General features: G+C 45.8%; 1 protein-coding gene across 2 annotated transcripts in view; it reads left to right on the plus strand.

The window, feature by feature from the left end:
- Positions 1 to 23,244, plus strand: part of TUBGCP3 (tubulin gamma complex associated protein 3) — a 71,703-nt gene that overhangs the window by 36,239 nt on the left and 12,220 nt on the right. For both annotated transcript variants that reach the window (XM_021695997.2, XM_044913501.1), the window contains exons 12-17: positions 4,433 to 4,543; positions 4,844 to 4,952; positions 7,935 to 8,124; positions 10,499 to 10,634; positions 11,299 to 11,367; positions 14,977 to 15,112. In XM_021695997.2, the coding sequence (XP_021551672.1) occupies positions 4,433 to 4,543; positions 4,844 to 4,952; positions 7,935 to 8,124; positions 10,499 to 10,634; positions 11,299 to 11,367; positions 14,977 to 15,112 (751 nt within the window). The remainder of the gene's footprint in view (positions 1 to 4,432; positions 4,544 to 4,843; positions 4,953 to 7,934; positions 8,125 to 10,498; positions 10,635 to 11,298; positions 11,368 to 14,976; positions 15,113 to 23,244) is intronic.

Genomic DNA, 23,244 nt, shown 5'->3' on the forward strand with positions numbered 1-23,244 from the left:
CCCGCTGAGCAGGGAGCCCGATGTGGGGCTCGATCCCAGGACCCTGGGACCATGACCTGAGCCGAAGGCAGATGCTTAACGACTGAGCCACCCAGGCGCCCCAAGATAGTTCAGTGTTAATTTATTTTTATTTTTTGCCTTTTGGATAATTCTTGTCAACGAGTGAGGGGCTTCAACTAGGAGCAAGAAAAGAAGGGCAAAGGTAAAAGTAAGGTCTTTTGCTTTCAGAATTCGAAAATTTTCAAACTTGCTTCAGATGTTTACTTAGATGCTCTAAAACTGAAAATCTACATCCTTGGCTTGGAAGGTCAGTGAGTGAACCAGAGAGAATGCAGTGACTGCTTTTCAGGATATCTGTGGATGCATTCAGTGCTCTTGTTACTCTGTTTCTTCTATACTTTTGCTAAGAATTATGGAATTTAAAAGTTTACCGTATAAAATATCTGGCACTTCTGTGCTCCACCCCTGATGCGCTGTGATGCACCCACTTACCTCGCACACTACCTTTCCCCAGCTCGGGTCCTCCCCCGTTGGGGCCCAGAGCCTCTCTCCCTGTGTCAGGGTGGCGGGGGTGGGGGCTCCTGGGAGTTGCCTGCCTGTTGACAGTTGGAGTTGGGGTCTGTGTGTAACAATGGATCTGTTTCTTAGAAACTATGCTGCTTGCTAAGAAAATTACCCTCTTCATTTCTGGTTTTAGTAGGGAGGCCTTGGCATTTGTCCAACAGTTAATGAGAATTCATGGTACAATTATGTTATATTTTTTTCTCAGTTCTTTCTGTGTTTGACACATGGTGAAAATTAAAGAACCTTGAGTGGAAAATGCATCAATGAAATAAAAGCAATTATGTTCTGGCCTTGGTTTTTTTTCCTCTATAACTATATATTTTTCAGAGGATTAATTAAATGCTAGGATGTACCTATTCCTTTCAGTGTTTGCTGGGAGATTGATTGCACGCTACTTTGCCCTCAGATGAAGTGATGCTTTCATAATTTCTAAAGATAACTGAATTGTCTGAGTTTTTTATCTTTTAAAATAAATTGTCTTACTGCTCTTACTGATAAAAACCCGGCTACAGTCCAACTGTCAGGGTAAATTAGTGTGTTGTTTGTAGAAACTAGCTCTTCTCTTTTAAGTGAATAACTGATAAATACAGTTTATATGCAGTTCATCTAATCTTTTGAACGGTAGGCCACAGAGCAATTGGGTGACCTTTTAGATTACTCATGGTGGGCTTATAATGTTTTAAAAAATTTCTGTCAGGAATAATTGACGTGTATCTTCAGGTGATGATAGCTTAATAATAGTAGTACCGATTATCCCTCAAAGCTGTCACTAGTTATGTATTTAAAATTAGAAAGGGGGAATATAAATAAAAAAAAATCTTAAAATATAAAGATCAATAAATACCTTGGTAATTTCAATTTGTATCTAAAGATAAGAAATTTGAGTTGAAAATAAATATAGTGATCTCATCCTCTTGGTCATAAAAATATTGGCCTTTATTCAAATATCTACTTATAAGGAGATTGGCTGTGTATAATTGATACCACCTAGCTAGGCCTGACTTAACAGGGATCAAATATAAGACCTTAACATCATTAAAAATCTTGTTTCTTTAAATATTTATCCTTGGGAGTAGATTTCCCTGAACAGAAAAAAAAAATCTTTTTTGTTTGATTGCCTTGGAAAAGTGATATTACTGAGAAGTTTTTTTGTTTTTGTTTTTTTTTTATTGGCACCCTGTGTTCACTCATTGGTGTGAATTACTCAGTTCTTTTGGACAATATTTTTTCTGATTTAAAAATGTTTACTAATTAAAAATTTTTGAGCATATTAACAGAGAAAGTTTATTAGTAATTCCATCATGAACAGATGACCTGTTAATAATATTTTTTGTATATTTCTCTTTGTGTATCAGATACTGTGCATGCATGATATTTTGTAACCCTTTTTACTTTAATTTGAAGTAAATAAAAAAAAAACTTTTCAACCTTCATTGAGTATATTTCTGAAGCATACTATTTTGCATTCCTGCTTAACCAAATAACGTGTTTTTTTTTAAATAATGAAAACTTCATGCCATTAAATTTTATTATTCTGTACCAAGACCTCATAAAGCATGATCTCTGAAACTCCTGAATATCAGCACATAAAAGTGTATTTTGTGGATATATGCACTGTTTTTTTCCTGGGAAGAAGATCTGTGTTTTTTTTCACCTGGTTCTCAGAACGGTTTGTGTTAGTTAAGAATGAACTTTAGTTTTAATGACTACATGATACTGTTTTATAATTTGTTATATATTCCCTTGTCTTTAGACAAGTAGTAGTATATTGGAAGTGTAATGTACCCTGATCAAAAATATCTTACTCTAGTAATGCAAGGATGCTATTTTATTCATAATTTTTTCATCTGTATTCACAAAGGAAACTGGCCTATACTTTCCATTTTGGGTATTATTTTTCTTTTAAAGATTTATTTATGAGAGCGAGAGAAGGGGCAGAGGGAGAAGGAGAGAATCCTCAAGCAGACTCCGTGCTGAGCCTAGAGCCCGACACGGGGCTCGATCTCAAGACCCCAAGATCATGACCTGAGCTGAAATTGAGTCAGCCACTTAACCAGGTGCCCATTTTGGGTATTACTTTTACAGGTTTTACTAGTGTTATATGAGACCCATAAAATAAACTGAAGCATTCTGTATATTTTTCTGTGGTCCAGAATACTTTAACATAAGAATGTTGTTTTTTTTTTAAGTTAAGTAGGCTCTGTGCCTTAGTGATAACATTTTACATTTCTGGTTTCAAGTTCTCTCTTCTTGGGTTAATTTTGGTTATTTATGTTTTGCTAGGAAATCATTAATTTTATATTGCTATATAATTACTGAAAGTATTTTTAAAGTTCTTTAAATACATTTCGTCTCTGTGGACACACTTCCCTTAGTGAGGGTTGTGTGTTGTTCACCTGGTTATTTGGAACTTGTGTCAGAATCACCGAAGAGGCACTTCAGATATGTTATGACTTAACTGGATTTTACAGTCCCGCTAGGGAGCCAAGTTGCCGTGCGTAACATGGCCCATGCTGAGTCTCAAAGCCTCCACCTCTTAACTTAAGACACTACCAAGTACTGAGATTGTGGTCCAAGTGCCATTTAAAAGGAACTGGGGCTCCTTGGAGGAGGGGCTGAGTCTAGGTCTGGGGGAGAAAGGGAGATGAGCCTAGAGCATCTAGAAGCAAAGAAGACACCTTGGCTCAGGTCTAAAGGACTTCGCAGCCAGCTTGAAGAGGCTCTCGTCATCCCAGAATGGGAACCCTGGAGTGCCAATAAGGATTACAAGTGTATGGGTTGGAACACAGATGCACTTAACTCCAGGTTCATGATGATGAAACACAAAGCCCACTGGTCACCATTGGAGGCTGGGAAATAAAGATGCTATCAGATACCTCCTCAGCCTCTCTTGATCTAGTCAGCTTTCCTCCCTTTTGATCTATTGATATAATTAATGACAGTGAGAGTTTCTGATGAGATGTCCTAGTTCAGAGGAAAAGATGGTGCACCAGCTGACTGGCAAAATCTGGATGAGCAAGGATGAGAACATGGAACGTCCTGCTTGTGGGAGTGTCAGTGGACATGGCTATTTGGAAAGGAAGTCTGGCATATCTGTAAGAACTAAGACTTGCTTTGACTGAGCAGCTCTATCTGAAATCGAGTTTACAGAGATGAAAGCATGATTCTATTAGGACATCTGGCTGAAAAACGAGAGTGGCCTCGTTGTGGGAGCAGGTGAGCTGGAATCTAGCAATTTAGCTGGCTCTCAACACCCATGCCATTTCTGTTGTCAGAGGTCAGGCTGGTCAGTGGGGTCAGCGAAGGTGAAGAGCACAGTGGACAGCGGAGGAGCGTCTGAGCAGGGCTGGTTCTCGGGAAGGTCATTTCCTGCAGTGCTCTTGGTAGAGGGGTGCTGCCCACCTGTACGTCCAGGTCTCTCTGGAGCCCTCAGTCCAGGAGCGGAGTATGTTAGCTTTGGGCCCTCTGAGCTCCAGACTTGGGGGCTCTGCAAGAGAGAGCCTGTGGAGGGCTGCACACGGGCGGGGGGTGGGCAGCTCCCCTCTAGAGGCCTGCATGTTTTTACTGAGGGAGGAGAACTCCACCCTCTCACCCAGACCCTCGAGGTTACACAGCAGAGGGTTACCACTGATGCTCATTGTGAAGACTACATCTTCAGGAATTCTTCATTTAAAAAGTCTGGGACACATGTGATTCCATTTAGAGAGTGATGTATCCAAAATGCTTTTTAAGGCAAGTTTTGCCGTATAAAGGGCGAGTCTCCTGTATCTCGAGAGCTTTGCTCCCAGGAGGACTCCTTTGGTGTTGCCGTTAGCAGATAGTTTGCCGCGAGGGTCACTGTCTGATGTGGCTGTGTCTCTGCTCTCAGTTTTTTGTAGCCTCCGACCCAGCAGTGAAGACAGACCGTCTGTGGCAGGACAAATATACCTTGCGAAAATCCATGATCCCCTCCTTCATCACAATGGACCAATCCAGAAAGGCAAGGCTGGGAGACAGACTCGGGGCTTTGTAGCTGCCTGCATCATGTGACAGAACCAGTCTTCTTAAACACAGTGTTACTGCATTTTAGGATTAGGAGTGTATATGAATTGAATACATTGACCTATTAATATGTGTTTGTTAATAATGTCTTTTCAGTTCCTAGAATTCACTTGATACTATGCCAGACATTCTTGTTCTTTAGTTTTTAATTAATAGTTTGTTGCGTATGAATACTTGTAGTAGTTGGATGATTGATCATTTTTATTTAAAGGTAACTCTAGGCTATTTTCCTTTTCAGGTCCTTTTGATAGGAAAATCAATAAATTTCTTGCACCAGGTTTGTCACGACCAGACGCCCACTACAAAGATGATAGCAGTGACCAAGTCTGCAGACTCGCCCCAGGACGGTACGAGTGTGATGGGGAGGTGGGGGGCTGCCTGTAAACATACTGCTTGGAGCCTTCTTCGTCCAGGAGGATTGACTGATTTTCTGAATTGTTATCCAAAATACCTTAATACATAGTGTGATGTGTATGAAATATTACTATGCAAATTTTCAATTCCTTTTTTTTATGTGGAGTTAACAAGTATTGGATGAGTAGCTGTTTTATACTTCGTAATTCCTCTTAGTAATTTATACTGCTATTTTTTTTAAATGCTATAGTGATGGTTTGCTGAGCTAAGAAAGGACAGATGTTGCTGATGGTGGCTGCAGCTACCCCAGAGGCTTATTCAGGGATCAGCAGGGATTGACAAGTGTATTCGGAGTGCTGTGTTAAATTGCCGCCTGCTCTAAACGTTGTCTGGTTCCCTCCTTTGCTGCTGTCCTCTTCCGTTTCCCCCATTGGCTGCCCACCACCCCCACCCCAGTAATTCCACAGCGGTTTGTGCGTGGCCGACTTAACGTGTACAGCTTTCTGGTCTTGGCTGTGTTTGCTGCTCACGTGCTCATTCTGACTCTGCGTGGGACAGCGTGGTAGGTGTAGGCAGGACGGTAGGAATGATTGTTCATGATGGTGGCTGTGCCTTTCATGGAGAGAAACATGTACAGTAAAATGAAATCATGAATTAGCAGCAGTAAAAGGAAGTGCCAGGTGAGACAGACAGATAAAGCTGTCAGTGTATGGTACTGTAGGGTTGGTTGTAGGCGCTGGGTGTACGCTAGACCCAGGCCTTATTCACCTGGCATCACTAGACCTTTGTCCCCTGGGACTGTCCTCTCCTCCCCTCAGCCCTGCAGCCACCAGCTCACTCCTGCTCTGAGTTGGATGGCTTTGGATTCCACACAGAAGTGATACCAGCTGGTATTTCCCTTAGCATAATGTTCCCCAGGTCCGTCCGCGTTGCCACAGCGGAATTGCCTTCTTTTTAAAGGCTAAGTCATACTCCATTTTGTGCGTATCCCACATTTTCTTTAACCATTTGTCTCTCGGTGGATGCTTGGGCTGCTTCCGTATCTTGTGTATTATAAGTAATGCTGCAATGAACATAGGGTGCACGTATCTTTTCAAATTAGTGTTTTCATTTTCTTTGCGTAAATACCCCGTAGTGGAATTACTGGATCATATGGTAGTTTTATTTTTAATTTTTTGAGGACACTCCAAAGCGTTTTCCACAGTGACCGCACTGGTTTGCATTCTCACCAGCTGTGCCCAAGGGCTCCCCTTTTCTTTGCATCCTCGCCAACACCTGTTGTTCTTGTGTTTTTGATTCTGGCCGTTCTGATAGGTGTGAGGTGCTGCCTCTCTGTGGTTTGATTTGCATTCCCTGACGGTGAGTGGTGTTGAGCATCTGCTCATGTGCCTTTTGGCCCAATTTGATTTTTAGTGTCTGAGAGGACTCACTGGAGGAGGTCTCCAGAGTGTACTGGAAGAGCTACACTGAAAATCCAGATGGAGGTCAGGGCCAGCTGTGGGGCTTTGGAAGCACCCATGCACCATGCTGGTTAAGGACAGGGCTCCGTGGCATCGAGGATGCTCCAGCTGTTGAGATCAGAGGCCTCTCCTCCCTGTCCCACGTGCTTCTAACACACACAACTCAGCCATACACGTTTTAGGAAGTGTAGACCCAGTTTAGTTCTTAGACTAAGAGAGAGAATGGTCCAAGAACAGATTTTTGGGAAGTACCTATGTTTAAGAGGTAGAACAAGGAAGAAGAGCCAGGAGAATTGTATTGACAGATTTTGACCTTTTCCTCGTGCCTAGAGAAGACCGCCAGCTCAGGGCATGGAGCTTGGTGCCCGTGCTCACGTGCGGGGGTCGCGGGGGATTGTGGCTGCTGATGAGGTACATGACTGTCCTCTCGGTTGCAGTGACCACCCTGTGCCCATGGTCCCCCATGCTGCTGCGGTCTGCGGGACAAGGCTTTCTTTGCTGTTAGGCTAGTAGTACGGTTGGGAAGCTGAAAGACAGCAAACCTGGAAAGACTGCTAGGGACACAAAAGCAGGGGGAAAAAGTCGATTTTCTATTTCTTACATGTGACAAATTTTGAATATTTGAAAGCGTGACTAAAGAATAAAGAGTCCAGTTTTACAAACAAGAGTGTGGGAGAGGCCTAACCCATTAGGGAACAAGGAGTGTTGTGGGTATGGTGTCTCATTGGCCACGCTGGGCTCGAGCCGGTTAGGGTTCAACCTTTCCTCTGGAATGTAAATCCTCCGTCACTCACGCTGTGGTTCAGGAAAAATGTTTCTGGGGGGTAATATTTACATTTTTAAAACTACGTAGTTCAACAGAAGTATGCTTCCCACTCTGCACGGCCTCTTAAAATGTGGTCACGGTACCACTCACATGTCCATGCGTCATGTCCTCACATTACTGCGTCATTGGACTCCACCTTGGTGGAGAGCAGCATGCGCTTCCTCACTCCGCACACCCACAATAACCCGTGGTCTCACTCCGCACACCCACGGTAACGCGTGATCTCACTCCGCACACCGCGGTAACGCGTGGTCTCACTCTTACAGCCAGGCTTGCAGTTGACAGAGCTCATTCTTACTCGTGCCGTCCTGTGTCTTCTCCAGCCCGCTTCCCAAAGTGTCTCGTAGGCGCAATGTGACGCGCCCTGCACTGCACTGCTCACCAGCATGTTGGAGTGTGGTTTTGGGTTCGTCATATTGCAGAGGGTGACTTGACCTTGAGATCCAGCAAGTGACAGACTGCTGTTGGGGCCCCTCTCCCAGGTCACGGCTGGCCACACGGCTGCACGTCTGCGTTCTGGGGCTGGGGGCTCACTCACCTTCCCGAGCATGCACCCGGCCAGTTGGGTCTGCCACCGAGGCCACTGGGGGGGTTTTGGCAATGGCTTTTGTACATGGGAGCCTTTCGTTTTATCCTTATGAAAATACAAATTACGTATGTCTGTGTATTTCTCCTTTTGTTCTTTATAGCTGCAGATTTGTTCACAGACTTGGAGAATGCATTTCGGGGGAAAATTGACGCGGCTTACTTTGAAACCAGCAAGTACCTGCTGGACGTGCTGAACAAGAAGTACAGCTTGCTGGACCACATGCAGGCCGTCAGGCGGTACCTGCTGCTCGGCCAGGGCGACTTCATTCGGCATCTGATGGATTTGCTCAAGTAAGGGAGCCTTCGGGGCCCATGGGCACACAGTCTTAAAGGAAGACTTGCTGAATTCTTGTAGAACATATTGGTAGGATGAAATTTGAGGAGATGAAGTTGTCCCTTTGTTTGTGCTCATTCTGTGCCTCGTTCCCAGAGGAGCCTGTGTGCCTGGGGAATGCCGTGGCACCGACGGTCCAGGGTCCGAGGGGCGTGCAGGGGGATCACACTTAGCTCCAAAAAACCTATTGTTTCAGACTGAGCTATCCCCCATAGTTTTAGTTTAAGTTGTTTCATGGGGAAAAAACTCCCATAAAACAAATATTATCACTCTTTTTGTTTTGTTCTGGGACATTTTTCATGGCATCTTCTCTTCTAGAACTAGCTGTGTGTCTTTCCCCTTCCCTCCCCTCTGTCCCAGAGCCTGTCCTGCTCCATCTAGACAGACAGACCCTCGGGATGCGGCCCGGGCTCCCAGCTGGCGCTGGCGAGCGAGCGCACCGAGTGTGGGTGGTTTTCACTCAGGCGTGGAAGAATGGAGATCGGGGTTGTTCGATATTCCCTTTAGAACACTTAAAAGAGTGCGTTGCCTTCCAGTCTTGGCTGTGCAATCATGCGGTGGTTTTAGTGGCCCGGCGCTCAGAATTCCTGAGGGAGCTGGTTGAGGCGGATCGCTGGACCCACCCGCGGAGTGGCTCTGTCCCTCTGGGGGGAGCCAGGGATGTGCGTTTCTCCTGAGGCCCCCACTTCAGACATGGGCCCCTGCGTCCCTCTTCTACCCAGAAGTCCCATCTTCAGTGTGAAAAGTAGCTAGTTTGGGGCGCACACAGCGATGACTGACCTACACGCTCGCACTCATGGGTAACTGTGCGGTCAGCTTGAGCAGGGGTTGGTGATCTGCTTCGCTCCTGCACCCCGAGTAGAGAAGGGGCCTCTGGTGGGCTCAGTCCTGATCGCAAGGTCAGTGCCTGCTGGCAGTGTGGGTGGGGATGAGTGTGTGAAGGGGAGGTGCCATCGGCCTAAATGGGGGTTCACGTGAGCGTGTGGAATGAGTGGTGCTGGGGTGCAGGTGGAGGTTGGCCAGGCGGTTCTTTCAGTTCAAAGCAAAATGCAGAGGTCCATGGTCACATTATGGATCTGATCACTTAGCTGACCTAACATACTTGTCTTATGCTAGGTTTTTCTATTTAGAGCATCTCATAAGGCATGTTTCAGGTCTGTGGTTCTAAGAGGGGGGAATGCCACTGATCTCTAGCCTCAGATGTGTGAGTGATGGTGCTGCAGTCCTTCATTTCTCTCTGCCCTGTGTTTTACTGCCGCGAGGGCTTGTAGCTGCAGAGCTCCAGTGCACACCTGGGGATGATTGGCAGGGGTTTCCCGTCTTAGTGACAAATAGTTGAATACGTCACTGTGTAAATGTGAGGTGTACGGCGTGATGGCTTGATTTCCATCTGTTCTGTGGTGGAGACCATGGTCGGCTCAGCTGACATCCCTTCTTCTCATATAGACACACAAAATGAAAAGAAAAACAGGAAACAAGGTTTTCTCCTTGTGATGAGAACTCCTAGGATTTGCTCTCTTACCAGCTGCCCTGTGTGTCACACGGGTTGTTGGCCACGTGGTACACTCCGTCCCTTAACAACGGCAAGTGCATACCAGCTGACCCCCCCTAACACACACACAACGGCCGTGCTCTTAACTTGGCCGGCTCTCAGCCATAGGAACGTTAGCTTCTTATTGAGAAACCCTGACATTAGCAACCCTGAAGAAGTGTTTGCTGATGATGCAGTCATTTTCAGCTGTTAGAATCATGACGTCCGTGTATCCGGCTGTCCTGATGTAATGAGGACCTGTCTTCCCATTGGACCTGTGCAGGAGATCACAGTAGTTCATGTCACTGTAGCCCAGACTTAAGTTGAAAACTTTATTTTTAACATGTGTGGCACATGTAAGTATTTTCAAGTTAAGTGGAATCAAAATTAACTTTTTTGAAGATGTAAAGAACTGTTTTACTTGCCAGAATACTTGGTGAAATCCTATTGTCAGTTTATTTCGTAAAACTTTTTTTTTTAAAAGATTTTATTTATTTATTAGAGAGGGAGCATGAGCACGGGGAGGGGCAGATGGAGACGCAGACTCCCTGCTGATCAGAGAGCCCGATGCGGGACTCGATCCCAGGACCCTGAGATCATGACCTGAGCAGAAGGCAGACGCCTCACCAACTGAGCCACCCAGGCGTCCCTAATTTTGTGAAACTTTTATTCCCATATTGTAGTGGTTTCTTTTGTCTTTTTAGTTTTTATAATTTGAACCCTTTTTATGATTTTGAGTTTTACAAAGCTCATTAAGGATTCAAGTAACATTTTCTTTAATTTTTAAAAAATCTGTTAAGACCAGAACTTGTCCGTCCAGCTACGACTTTGTATCAACACAACCTGACTGGAATCCTTGAAACCGCTGTCAGAGCCACCAACGCCCAGTTTGACAGCCCCGAGATCCTCAAGAGACTGGACGTGAGGCTACTGGAGGTACCGTGGCCCTGCTCCTGCGTGGCAGTGAGCTTGCTCGAGTGCACGTAGTCTAGCCTGGCGGGAGGGGGGTTGTTGCCTGCATGGCCCGATCGTCGATGAGCGCGCTGGGCGGGACCCTGGGCACAGAACCCGAGCACTCGCCACAGCGCCTGGCAGCTCGCTGTGGAGTAAATCTTACTCCTGTTACTGGTAATGTTGTAGGAGCCGCAGGGATGATATATAATGATAATGCTTATCAAAATAATAACATTTGTTGAAAATCGATGTGTTTCAGTTTGCTAGAAGATGGATTTTCTTTAGGGAATGAGCATCAGAAACACTGTACACTGTTTGCTTAGCTATGATGAAGGACCGTTGGCAGGGTCCGTTGGGTTTTAAAATGTTGAGTTTTAAAGGATTTGGGACGTAGAAGACTGAGTTTCTGTTGTAAAAATATAGTGACTAATTTTAAACGGATTTTTTGGTACTCATTCCAAGTCTGCAGAGCGCCTCCTCGGTGGCTGTGGTTCCAATGCCGAAGGTACGGGAGTTGACAAAAAGATGCAGTTCTCATGTAGCTGACACTCAGAACTACTGAGCCTTTCTCTGGGGACTGGGCAGGTCCTTTGGCAGTAAGCGGGGTACTGGCCGGAAAGCCTGCAGTGCTTGTGTTTGTCCCCAGGTCTCTCCAGGTGACACCGGGTGGGACGTGTTCAGCCTGGACTACCACGTCGATGGGCCGATCGCAACGGTAAGGCCATGCTGGGTGATGGGAGGGACGCTGGCTGCAGCTCCTCACGTTGCTAGCCGTTGTGTTGTTTTAGGACTGGCCATCTTCTCCAGGAGCTTCTAGAGAAAGCCATCACTTGACATGTAGGATAGACCCACCGAATGAATACTGAAGCCAGAATCGTGTGTGTATTTTAGATGATCATTAATGAGTGCTGAAATGATCTATAATTTTAAGAATTCTTAAAAATACCCTTTGTTCCATCATAGGTTTCAGCAAGTACTTAATAAATGAATTGCTGATTGTGCTCTGTTGTTCTTAGACCATAGCAAGTAATTTGGGGTGGTTTGAAAGGAACCACAAAGTGTATTTCAGGAGAGTCACATTTTTGCTACTTCGATCAAATGTGATATTTAGCGTCATTTAAACTGTCGGGGAATAGCTGTACTGTCGTATGGAGTGCGTTTGCTGCGCTTAACGAACGTGCTGCTTCTTCCCAGCCGTCCCCACACGGGGGGGGGGGGGGACTGACCATCGGCGTGTGTCTGCACTTAGCCTGCCCCTTCCCTCAGCGCTCACGCTTTTATTCAGACAGGAGCGAAGCCTCCTTCACCAGGAAGCTTCTTTGGACTTACTCCAGTCGTTCTATATCCGAAATATTGAAGGAGGACGTGCATTTCTTTTAATTACTGGGGAAAATACTCCGTTAAGGAGTGATATAATTCCTCCGGGACAAGTACCACCCCCGCCCGGGTGCTTTCATGGGGCTGCCCTCCTGCTGCGCCCCCTGCAGGGTAATGGCAGCTCCTGGTGCGCCTGCTTTTACACGCACGTCCTCACTGTTTAAACCTGACCAGGTCAAAGCCACCGTAGTGTAAATGCATAACTGCTCTTAAATTTAGTTTTTGTCATATCCAAATTAGTTTTTTCTCCTTTGATTTCTATCCTAAGTGGTTTTAAGTTCTTATTCCTTAAAATATTCTGTTCTCAGGCGCCTGGCTGGCTCAGTCGGTTAAGCGTCCAACTCTTGATTTCGGCTCAGGTCATGATCTCAGAGTCCTGAGTTCGAGCCCTGTGCTGGGCTCCATGCTAGGCATGGAGCCTACTTTAAAAAAAAAAAAAAAAAATTCTCTACATGATTATTTAAATCAGGAACCTTCACATTATCTACTCTGTTACTGTTGAGTACACTGCATACTATTTTTTCGTAGTGTAAAATATATAATAGTAAAGGCAATCGTATCTTGTTATTTTGAAGTTTAAGTGCCTTGAGTATTAGGTAAATTGAACACGGTCCATACACATAGTTACTGAATTATCTCATGGTGCTGCAGACCTTACTGGGCGTACACAGTAATGCGTGGCACATCTTGTGTGTGAACATTTGGTTATGCAGTGTATTTTTCAAATTTTAGATTTTTGAAAGCTAGTGAAAACAGTCAAGAACTTTATATCACAGATTTAAAGAACAGATTTAGGATTGATCCTAGCTGTGGCTAGCAAGCGTTGACTTTCATGCCAGCCCCAGCAGGTGGAGGGCACCCCTGGGGGGCCCCTCTGGGAGGGGGAGCAGGGCCTTGGAACGCATCAGCAGGATGTGCTGGGGACATTGTGTGGGACGTGAATCAGTCTTGCACATCTGGCCTTTGCTGTTCAGTCCTAGGGTTAGCCTATGTCCCGGCTTGTTATATGTTCAGCTACATGGGATATTTTATTGAAAGATCTACTTTGAGAGTCAAGTTTTGGAAGAAAATGGATTTTCTGCCTTTTCCCCGGTTTAATTTACTGTATTATCTCTATTCCCTTTATGTTCTCATTAATTGAGATTGTCATTTTTGTAGAGAATTTAATTATAATGAGAACATATATTAGTCACACAATTTTATTTTCTATAACATAGTATAATTTTAGTTTCTTACTAATTCTGTGAAGAAGGACATGGAGAGATTATCTCTAATCTTTTCACTTGGGTATTGGGTAGGATAAAATCCATGGGTTTCTGTCCTTGATCTCCAGGGTATTAGATGAGGTGTCAGAAGCTTATTTGATATTTTTCTGAACTTTATTCCACACAGGCAGTGAACTGAAAGACCAAATATGTGGCAAAACTAAACGTGAAGGGTGTTTTCCCCTGTATAAATGCAGTGGGGTAGGAGTGTTTTCTCTGAAACAGTTACTGTTTTTAAAGAATTGGATTAAACTGGATGTTTGTAAATTTGGGTCACATTAAATGTGCTCTGGAAGCCTGTTACTGAAGGATCCCTTGAGATAGCATTTGTGTAGCAGATTTCTTTAATTCACTTGTAAGTGGTTTCATCATATCACCTTTATTTCTGTGATTGCATAAACAATAGTGTGGGCAGCACAGTGAAATAGATAATCCCCGAAACGTTCATAGTTGATTCCAGAGTCCATTCAAAGCAGTTCCTAACCACTCCCATTTAGACATGCCGTCGTGAGTTAGTAATTGGCACCTGCCAAATACTGGCACAGGAAGGCCTGCAGGAGAATAGACAGGTAGTCCTTCTAACACGTGAGCAGTGCTGAGAATATACAAAAGAAGAAGACACTTACTTACTGCGAAGTGCTCAAATTGCAAGGGTCCAGTGATAAATGTCCTGTCTGCAGAAGGGGCCGGGGAAAGGCGTGTGGCCTTTGTCCTTGAGGGCCAGGCGGTGTCTGGGCCGGAGGAGAGTGTGGGCTAGCTAGGGCATAAGGTGTGCAAGGGGGTGATGTGAGGGAAGGCCCCAGGGTGAGGGGCCATGCTCCTGGAGGCCCAGAGCTGCTGGGTGGGCTGTTTCCAGTTGTTTGTGCTGCAAGGGGAGCGCTGGGCACACGGGAGACTCATCCCTTGCTCAGGGCATCTAGGAAAGGGCAAACGTGTGCCCACATCTGTTCTGCACACACACAGGAGTGTCAGAAACATGTTTGTATGGGACAGACGGACACTAGAAGATTCTCTGTAGTTCACCTGACGTGCGTATTTAACTGGCCCCCATAGGAGGGAGGTGGGCGTGGAAGGAAGGCCTCGTCCCACCCCTGCCCACAGGGCTCATCCTCCCGGGACGGGACACGGCTGGCCATTTGCAGTGAAATGGCTTCAAGAGCAAAACATACATATGTGAAAACAACCCGGAGACCTCTTTACAGGCTGGAGATCCTTCCAGGCCCACCGTCCATGAGATTCACCACCCTCACATCTCCCTTGAGGCGGGGGGGCGGTGGTAGAAAAAACTGCTACATAGCTGGAGCTGGAGTTAAGAGTCCACATGGTCGACTAAGGTTTAGGCTAGGTTTAAAAGTCCCAACACACCGCCTACTAGTGTGTAACCTTAGGCCTCTGTTTCTCAGTCTATGAAATTGGTATAAAAATATCTACCTTTTATTACTGTGAGTTTGCTTGACATGCTGCTTAACACATCATTAATCACTGTAGTTGAATATAATGATACTTTCCTAAAATGTATTAGTTCCTTAATACCACTTAGAATTTATTAGAGTTGATTGTGTGTTCTTAGGCTTTTTTTTTGCTTAAAAAAAAAAAAAAAAAAGAAGAAAGGTCGAGACCTGTCCTGGTAAGATCCTTCCATCACAGAGTACTACCAACCTGTCTGGTGCTGTTCTTTTCAGGTGTTTACTCGAGAGTGTATGAGCCACTACCTGAGAGTATTTAACTTCCTTTGGAGGGCTAAGCGGATGGAATACATCCTTACCGACATTCGAAAGGGACATATGTGCAATGCGAAGCTCCTGAGGAATATGCCAGGTAAACTCACCACCGGGTGGTCACGGGGCCTGCGTTGCGGCCTGACCTGTGCTTGCTAGCAACTTAGCCAACAGGGACACGTATTAAAGTCACCAACCTGAGAAGTGATGCATTTTTGTGCTTTTGGATTTGGTTTTTGTGAAAAGGCTCATTTGTAATATTGCTGATCTTGATTTCTGTGCAAATCCGGAAGAAAATTGAGTCAAGTTAGATTATTTTAGATCATGAGGTTTCTTTCAGAGTTATATTCGTTTGCACTCTAGTGTTCACATATGGATTTTATTTTTTTAATTAATTTTTAAGGAAAGAAAGCTGTTTAATCACTGGTTCATTTAAAATTCACTTAGTGTTTTGATTAAAGTCTGTTTGGGAATTGCTTTAATGTTTGTTTTGGTGTGTAAACCAGGACATGGAAACATTTTGTAATATTATTTTACAATTACAAGCTGTAATAAAAATTCTCATGTCAGATAGCCGGGTTTATTTTAATGTTTTAAATATTGAATAATTTCAATTATGAATAATTTTGAAATCTTCATATTGAAATTCATTTGTTCAAGACCTTTGAGAAAGTATTTCAACAATGTGTCTTTCAAGAGAAACAGCACTGATAGATTCTTAATACTTTGATGAAAGTTATTATTGAAAAAGGAGCCATTGAGGGGTACTGGGTGGCTCAGATGGTTAAGCATCTGCCTTCGGCTCGGGTCATGATGCCAGGGTCCTGGGGTCGAGCCCCATGTTGGGCTCCCTGCTCGGTGGGGAGTCGGCTTCTCCCTTTCCCTCTGCCTCTCCCCTGCTTGTGGTCTCTCTCTCTCTCTCTCTCTCTCTCTAATGAATAAATAAAAAATCTTAAAAAAAAAAAAAAAAAAGGAGCCATTGTTTGAAGACAGGCAGGCGTGATCTCTCCACGTTTATTAGGTCAAGGCTGATCCTTAAGCAGCTCCCAGAGTTCCAGAATAATGACAACCCAGAGGAGGGGATCGGTGTGTTGACAGACAGGATGGGCAGTTTGTATTGGGCATCCCATGCTTTCTGTATTCACAGCTCTTCTTTTCCTGGGGATCAGGATGCCCTAATTCTTCTGGCCTCGCTTCCTCTGGACTCACTTTGTAGAAAATTAATAATAAGGACCCTCTGACATAGCTGAAAAGTGAGAGCGAACATTTTCTTTTAACTACTGTGATGGACATGGACAGGAAATACTGCCTTTGAGTATCTCTAGTACATGTGGGCCGCCTGGGAGAGGGGCTGCTTTGTGAAGGAAGGCAGGAGGCATCCGTCCCTCAGAGGGCCTCACGGTCTGCTGGCTCTGCACCTGTCCCCCTTCTCCATGGTGTGTCTCAGGGTGACTCATGCCGTCTGCTGGGTGCGCGCTGTCGAGCTGTCCTGATTGCTGGCCTTGTGCCCTTCCCGGGGCGTGTCCAGCGCCACGGCCTGAGTGGTGCTGCGTCCCCCTTCCTGCCCGAAGGAAAGACCGGCTCCAGGTAGTGCAAATACTCTGTGTGTCAGGGATGGTCTGGGGAGTCTGGGCTCGGTAGCAGGTCCAGCTGTTTAGCTGGTTGTGACACATTTCTGATTGCAGTATCCCCTCACCAGGGTCTGCATGAACTTGCTCTTCTCTTGCACTGAGTAGTCAGCAAGCTCTGTTTTCCCCTCGAAGGTCACAGACATCTGGTCAGTCTTCTGTGCGTGGAAGAAGTAGGCTTTTTCCTGTGTGACGTTAATCACACAAACATAACTAGGTGCCGTTACGGAGAGCTCTGTGTTAGCTTCTTCCACTGACCCTTTCCTTGTCGCTGAAACTTCTAAAATATTTATGATAGCAGAATATTGCCTCATGCGTATATATTTGTACCATTCTGTCCTTTCTCTTTGGCTGCATATGTATTCTTTTTTCCCCATGAATATGACTAATGCCATAAGCTTTTTGTAAGTATATATCTATTTGCGTCTGAATATTTCTTTAGATGGGTTAGGGATGGAACAGCTATTGCTGATATTTCAGCTCTGGGTGCCGATGACTTTGGGAATGAGGAGCCGGTTCAGGGTGCGGCCGCACGAACGCAGCCCTCTGCCTGGAGGCGGGCTCTGTTGCTCTTGGTCAGCGAAAGTTGGGTACTGCCTTCAAACAGATTGTCCATTTGTTTTAAATTTTAATGCTTTTTAAATGTTTAGTATAAACACTTTCTTTTGTCATTTGTGTTTCTCTTTTCAGGAAACTTTTTTTGCTCATGTTTCTTTTGGGGTGTAATGTTTTTATTTTCAGTTATAAGGAATATTTTAAAGTTGTTAGTGTTCAGGCAACTGAATGAGCAGAAATCAACCAGCTACTTCGTTAGCTCTTGTTAATACAGCAAATTTAGAAACATCCTGCCAACCATAAATCTGAGGCAAAAACACGAGATTATATAAAGTGCTCCTGTAAATCACCTTCGGAGTTTTTCACTCATGTACAGTGTGGATAGCTGGCTTGGTCCATGCGTACAGTGTTGTTAATTATTACCCCAAATATCATTGCAATAATATGTATTGAAATAATTTTTTTTTGGAATAAATAGTTACACTTGAAAATTATTTGCTTAGTATAGGAGTCTTTGATAGTGGTCTACCAGGATGTTGATGCCTGTTTTTAAATATTTGTCTTTCAGCCAGACAGAAAAACAATTGTTCTTACAAAAATCGTTTCAAGATTTGGGTTCTAGTGGTATGGAGGTTTTTTGTTGTTGTTGTTGTTGTTGGATTCAATTAATGTAAAGTATTAGAATTAGTGGCAACTAAATCTGTATTTCATATAACAGCTAACAAAATGAAATAAATACAGTTAAATGAGCTTGTATTCTTTCTCAGCCTTTGTGTACTGGAGGGGAGAGAGGGAGTGGAGGCCCCTCTCCCCAGAAGAGTGGTATGAAAATGATCTCCTTTTTGGTCCTTATCAGGGAATAAAAGTGAGTGTGGTGGAGGTGGGAGAGGAGGTCAGGCCCTTGTAGGAGACCCACCGCCACAGGGCCGCTGCCGCATTTTGCCCGTGTGACTGGCAGCTGTTTTTCTTTCTTATGATGATAATGTTTCTCTTACGAAAGAGTGCTCTAGGCTGCAGAAACAGTAACTTAAAAAATGAGTAGATGTTTTTCTCTTTAAAGTTATCTCTTTGTGTATGTCATCTTTGTGTGTGTGGATGAGTCGGCGCTGCTCGGTAATTAGACCTTTACAAGGAGTTCCCAGTGCCGGACTGTTAAGCTGTGTGGTTAGCGGTCAGCGCAGACGCTGAGCGGCACTGCCCGGGTGAGTCTGCAGTCCTCCAGCACCGCGCTGTGGCCACGAGCCCGCTTCCTTGTCTTCTGCCTCAGTTCCCTCATCTGGGGGCGGGGCGGCGACCACAGCCCTTACTTCCTGGGGTCATGGGGCCCCGGTCTGTGTAGTGCACTTACCCATGCGGCCTGGGGCTGGGGGGCACCTTTGCAGGCACCACTCCTAGCTGCCGGGCCATACGTTGGGCAGCGGATGGCGTTTGCAGGAGGACCTTCGTGGTGGTTAGAGATTCCACAGACAGGAGGTTTGAAACAGTCTGATTCTCACAACTTTGGACCCTTGGCCTTGAGAAATAAATCAGATGGGTGATTTGATCAAGTCGCTTTTAAGTATAGTAGCCTCAGCTATAAATACAGGTTGAAGGAGGTGATTTGCAATTGGGAAGAAACTGTTTTAGGGTTTTTTTTTTTTTTTTAAGAAACTTCTTACAATTTTTAACAGTCCTCCATGCTGTTGAAGGTGCATCTCCAGATGAGCAGGTGCTTCCCGCTGGAGATGCCTACGACGTGCAGTCAAGTCCTCGCAGGGCCTGCCGTCTGTTTCCGTCAGGCTTGACGTTCTCCCAGCACCCTGGAGAGGGCAGCACAGAATTACAGACGGACCTCACGCTTGGCTCCTGAACAAGCTGACGAAAGAGCGGTCATTCTTGATTTTGTGTGTGAAACTGTCTGCTGTGAAGGTAGCCCGGCAGGAGATGTATTGTGTTTATGTATTTATCGGACCCCAGTGCAGGTGTTGCTTTGCTTCTGGGATTCTTTCTTTGTAGGTCAACCATAAAAACACAAGCACATCCATGTTAAATATGTTGTGATGTATTTTCAAGGTGCTGGGTAAAGAGATTCAAGGGGTGTTTCGGGTGTAAGTTAGATTTTTTAGGAATTAAAGGACCAGATTATCCCTTATGAATTCAGTCTGCTTATGAATTGGGTTCCTAGTCATTTGTTCGAGCGTGACCAGGCAGTGAGAAGTTCTGAGTCCAGCATCTAGCATGTGAATTCTCGTGTGGGGAAGAGTTGCAGCATTATAGGGATTTCAGACTTCCATCATATGGGTCATCAGGTTCCTTTTTTTTTTTTTAATTTTTTATTGTTATGTTAATCACCATACATTACATCATTAGTTTTAGATGTAGTGTTCCATGATTCATTGTTTGTGCGTAACACCCAGTGCTCCAGGCAGAACGTGCCCTCCTCAATACCCACCACCAGGCTAACCCATGTTCCCACCCTCCTCCGCTCTAAACCCTCAGTTTGTTTCTTAGAGTCCATCGTCTCTCATGGTTTGTCTCCCCAATCAGGTTCCTTTTCAATGGGCAGCGGTCACAGGTCCCTTTACTCAGAGGCTTCATTTCGGAAGAATGTCATTGAAGATGCTGTTCTTTATACTCATTTATATAAGAAAAGATGATTTTCCTAGAAGGAAAATAAAGTATTTGGGAGTACCTTAGACTCTTAGAGGGAAGAAAACTTATTTTAACACTATTGCTAATTTGCCTTGGTCAGGGAAGGCTTTTGAAAAGGATGTGAATTTAAATAGTCAAGACATAGAGGAGGACACACCATCCGCTTTAATCTTGAGGACTGAAATCCCTCATCCAGTGAGGAGTTGTTCAGGGCCTACTTTGTGCTGCCTGTTCTTGGTATCCGGTGACAGGCATGACAAACAGGGTCCCAGTGGGGCCTATTAGGGCAGGATGGACATTTAAACAAGAACTTAGAATGCGTGGCGATGAGTTGTTTGATGTGGACGAGACCAGGTGCTCTAGGAACATAGAAAGGAGACACCTGGCAGACATGGGTAGCATACTGGGCTCCACAGTGGTGCCCAAGGCTGCACCTGGACGTGAGTGTGTCCGTGAAGGGAAGAGTGTGGGGGTGGGGAGGATGGGCCAAGGGCCAGGCCTTCAGGGCGTCACAGGCTGGGTCTCGGGTCAGTCTGAATTCAGTGGCAGGGGGAGCCATGGGAGGGTCTGTACCAGGGAGTGGGGCATGCTCGGACTTGTTTGGTTCTGAAAGTCACTCTGGCATCACTGAAGAAAATGGGTCTCAGAGGCAAGGCTGGAGGTTGGCAGAGGCGTCGGTTGTGATCCTGTGGGAGGGTGGCCGTGGTGGACATAGCATCCTGGGGTTGGGGAGAGTGCATGGACTTGAGGGAGCTCTGGGGGCCGGGGCTGGGCGATTGGGCTCTGTTTTGAGCTGGGGATGGGGGGGGCATTCACCAGGCCCGGAGCGCTGGGGGAGGAGCACTTTGGGGGTTATGCTTCCGTTTCAGATACATTAATTTGAGATGTTTTTAAGAATATATGGGACGCATCTGTTGGGTTGGTCGGAAGCCCAAGGCAGATCAGACCTAGAGATTAAAGGTGTAGACGCAGTTCGTGTAGATGATCCTGGACGCCATGGAATCGATGAGATTGCCTCAAAATGGGGTGAAAAGAGAAAAGGTCTTGCAGCAAGGAGCAGCAGAACAGGCCCTCCTAATGGAGACGAGGAGAAACAACCAGAAAGGTGGGCAGTGGACCCGGAGAGGGTGGTCTCTCTGAAGCCACGGGAGGAACGCTCCAATATGGCAACGGTGCAGGAAACCAGCTAAGGTAGAGACTGGGGACTGACCCCAGCCGCCCCTCGTCTTTGGCAACGGGCCAGGGCACATGTAACAGTCCGCCGGAGAGGACGCAAGCACAAGCAGAACGGGGGCCCAGAGTGGCCTGGAAGCTGCACAGAGGAGGAGAGCTTCCTGCCTAGGCCACGGCTCTTGGGGAGGGCGGAGGGGAGCTGTGGTTGGAGGACCCCAGGTAGTGGTGGCTGGAAGCCGCTGTCTTGGAGTCAGACAGAGAAAGGAGAGGGCTTCTGGGCAGCATGGAGGACCAGCTGAGGCCAAATGCCGGGAATTTTAGGATGGTTTCTGTAGATGCTTCTGTTTTGTGTTCATTGAGCTGCATTTTCATCTCCATATCTGGGTGACATGAGAGATTCTGGTAGATTTATGGCAGTGGAGAGATTGTGCTCTGAAATAAATCCAAGATAATGAAGTGGAGTCGGTGACTTAGTCACTGTGTTATCAAACTGTGTGAGTACCGGGCAGAAGTTCCTGGTTTATGAAGGAGCTCAAAGATGAAATGTGAAAAATGTTAGCAAACTCGTATAATGTACAAGTAAAAACACATTGTCCGGGTAGTGCTGGATTGTCTGTCAATGGGACCTCAGTGGAAACACCCGAGAAGACCGCTGGACAGAGAGACCAGAGCAGGAACAGCACGCATTTTCGTGGGATTGAGCTTTTCCCCTTGTGTGCAGAACACTGACTAGGAGCTAGATGCTGAGACGAGCCACACAGATTTCTGTGCTTCTGTGACACACGGGGCCCCGGAGACAGCACCGAGAGGAGCCTGCTTTACCATCCTCATGCGCGTCCGTCAGGATATGCCATGAGGTCTACAGTTTTGTCAGCGATGTTCGACTCTCTCTGGTAGAAAAATGGGAGGATGGAGAAGTGTCAACTGCGTAGATGCCTCACAAGGCGGAAAATAAACAGCTGACGGCGTTCGCCGTGAGTCCGAGCAAATCAGCACATCTTAGGAAGCAGTCCGCGTGCACTGGAGGGGAGACTCGGAGACACGGGCTATTGCAGCGAGACCTGGTGTCCTCACGGGTGTGGTTTGTAAAGGGGCAGGATGGATGGCGCACACCTGCGCGCGTGCTGGAGGCTTTAAATACACGCAGTCTCTCCAGGTAAGACTGCCTGGCCTTCGGGGGAAGGGTAGCATGGTCCCTGTCATTCCAGCTCTGGGCTGAAGCCCAAACGGAGTTGTAAATGGCAGTCCTGACACCGTGATGTGGATGACTCCCACTTAGAACAGCATTTTATGACTCTCTTTTATGCCGAAAGTAATTTAGGTAAATAGGCTTTGAGTATCAGGTGAGACACGTCAGCCCCCTTTGGTAGTTTTAGTAGGAAAAGTACATTCTTCATTTTGGGCTTACAGATGACATGGCAGCCCCTAACCTGTTCTTCCCGGGAGTATTTACGCCATCCAGGGATATCGGGTTCCTGACGGTGGGGAAGGCGCCAGGGGGTTTGGAGCGTGTGCTCATCCCTTGGGGTGGCCTGCTGCTCCGCGGGCCAGTGGTGCGTGCTGAGCCAGGCCAGCAAAGTCCCCACGGGGCACTTCATCCGTTTTTAAAGTCTATATCCCACTGTTCTGTCATGTGTTTCTGTTTCACTTCCTTATTACTCTTAGGAAGGGACAAGAATGATTTCTCAAAGAACTGCATGCAGCAACGATTATTTACCTAAGGAGCTAATTAAAGGCATTTGGGGTGGCAGCAAAAATACGTCCAGTCTGACCCACGTTGAAATGTGCTTGTAAGCATTTTCTGTGGTGACCCCATCTGCTTGAGCCCTCCTCTACCGTGGTGTCCCCTCGCACTCTGGTAGGGTCTTTGAACGAAAAATTAAAAGTATGAGCAGAGAATGCCTGCTCTGTGTGACCTCTAAGCCTTTTGGTGGTTTTATAATCTTGCAAAGAACAGGAGCAGAGTTGGGGCTCAGGCCCATCGCCCTCCTGGTTCCTGTTCCTCTCGGGTGACAAGATCCCTTTCGGGCCCTCAAGGAAATGTCACTTTTGTCTCCAGATCGCTGGGAGTCGTGAAGTCTTGCCCAGCAGCAGGCAGACGTGTTGTAAAGAAGCCGCAGAACTGAGTGAATATTCATACTTGTACAATGAAATGCGTCTATTTAAGTTTCAGATGCAATTGTTTTATTTAATGCCGTTCCTTATCAGGTCCTTACATTATATAAAGTAAAATAATGCTACGTGA

Source organism: Neomonachus schauinslandi, chromosome 3 (assembly GCF_002201575.2).
Source record: "Neomonachus schauinslandi chromosome 3, ASM220157v2, whole genome shotgun sequence".
NCBI lineage: Eukaryota > Metazoa > Chordata > Mammalia > Carnivora > Phocidae > Neomonachus > Neomonachus schauinslandi.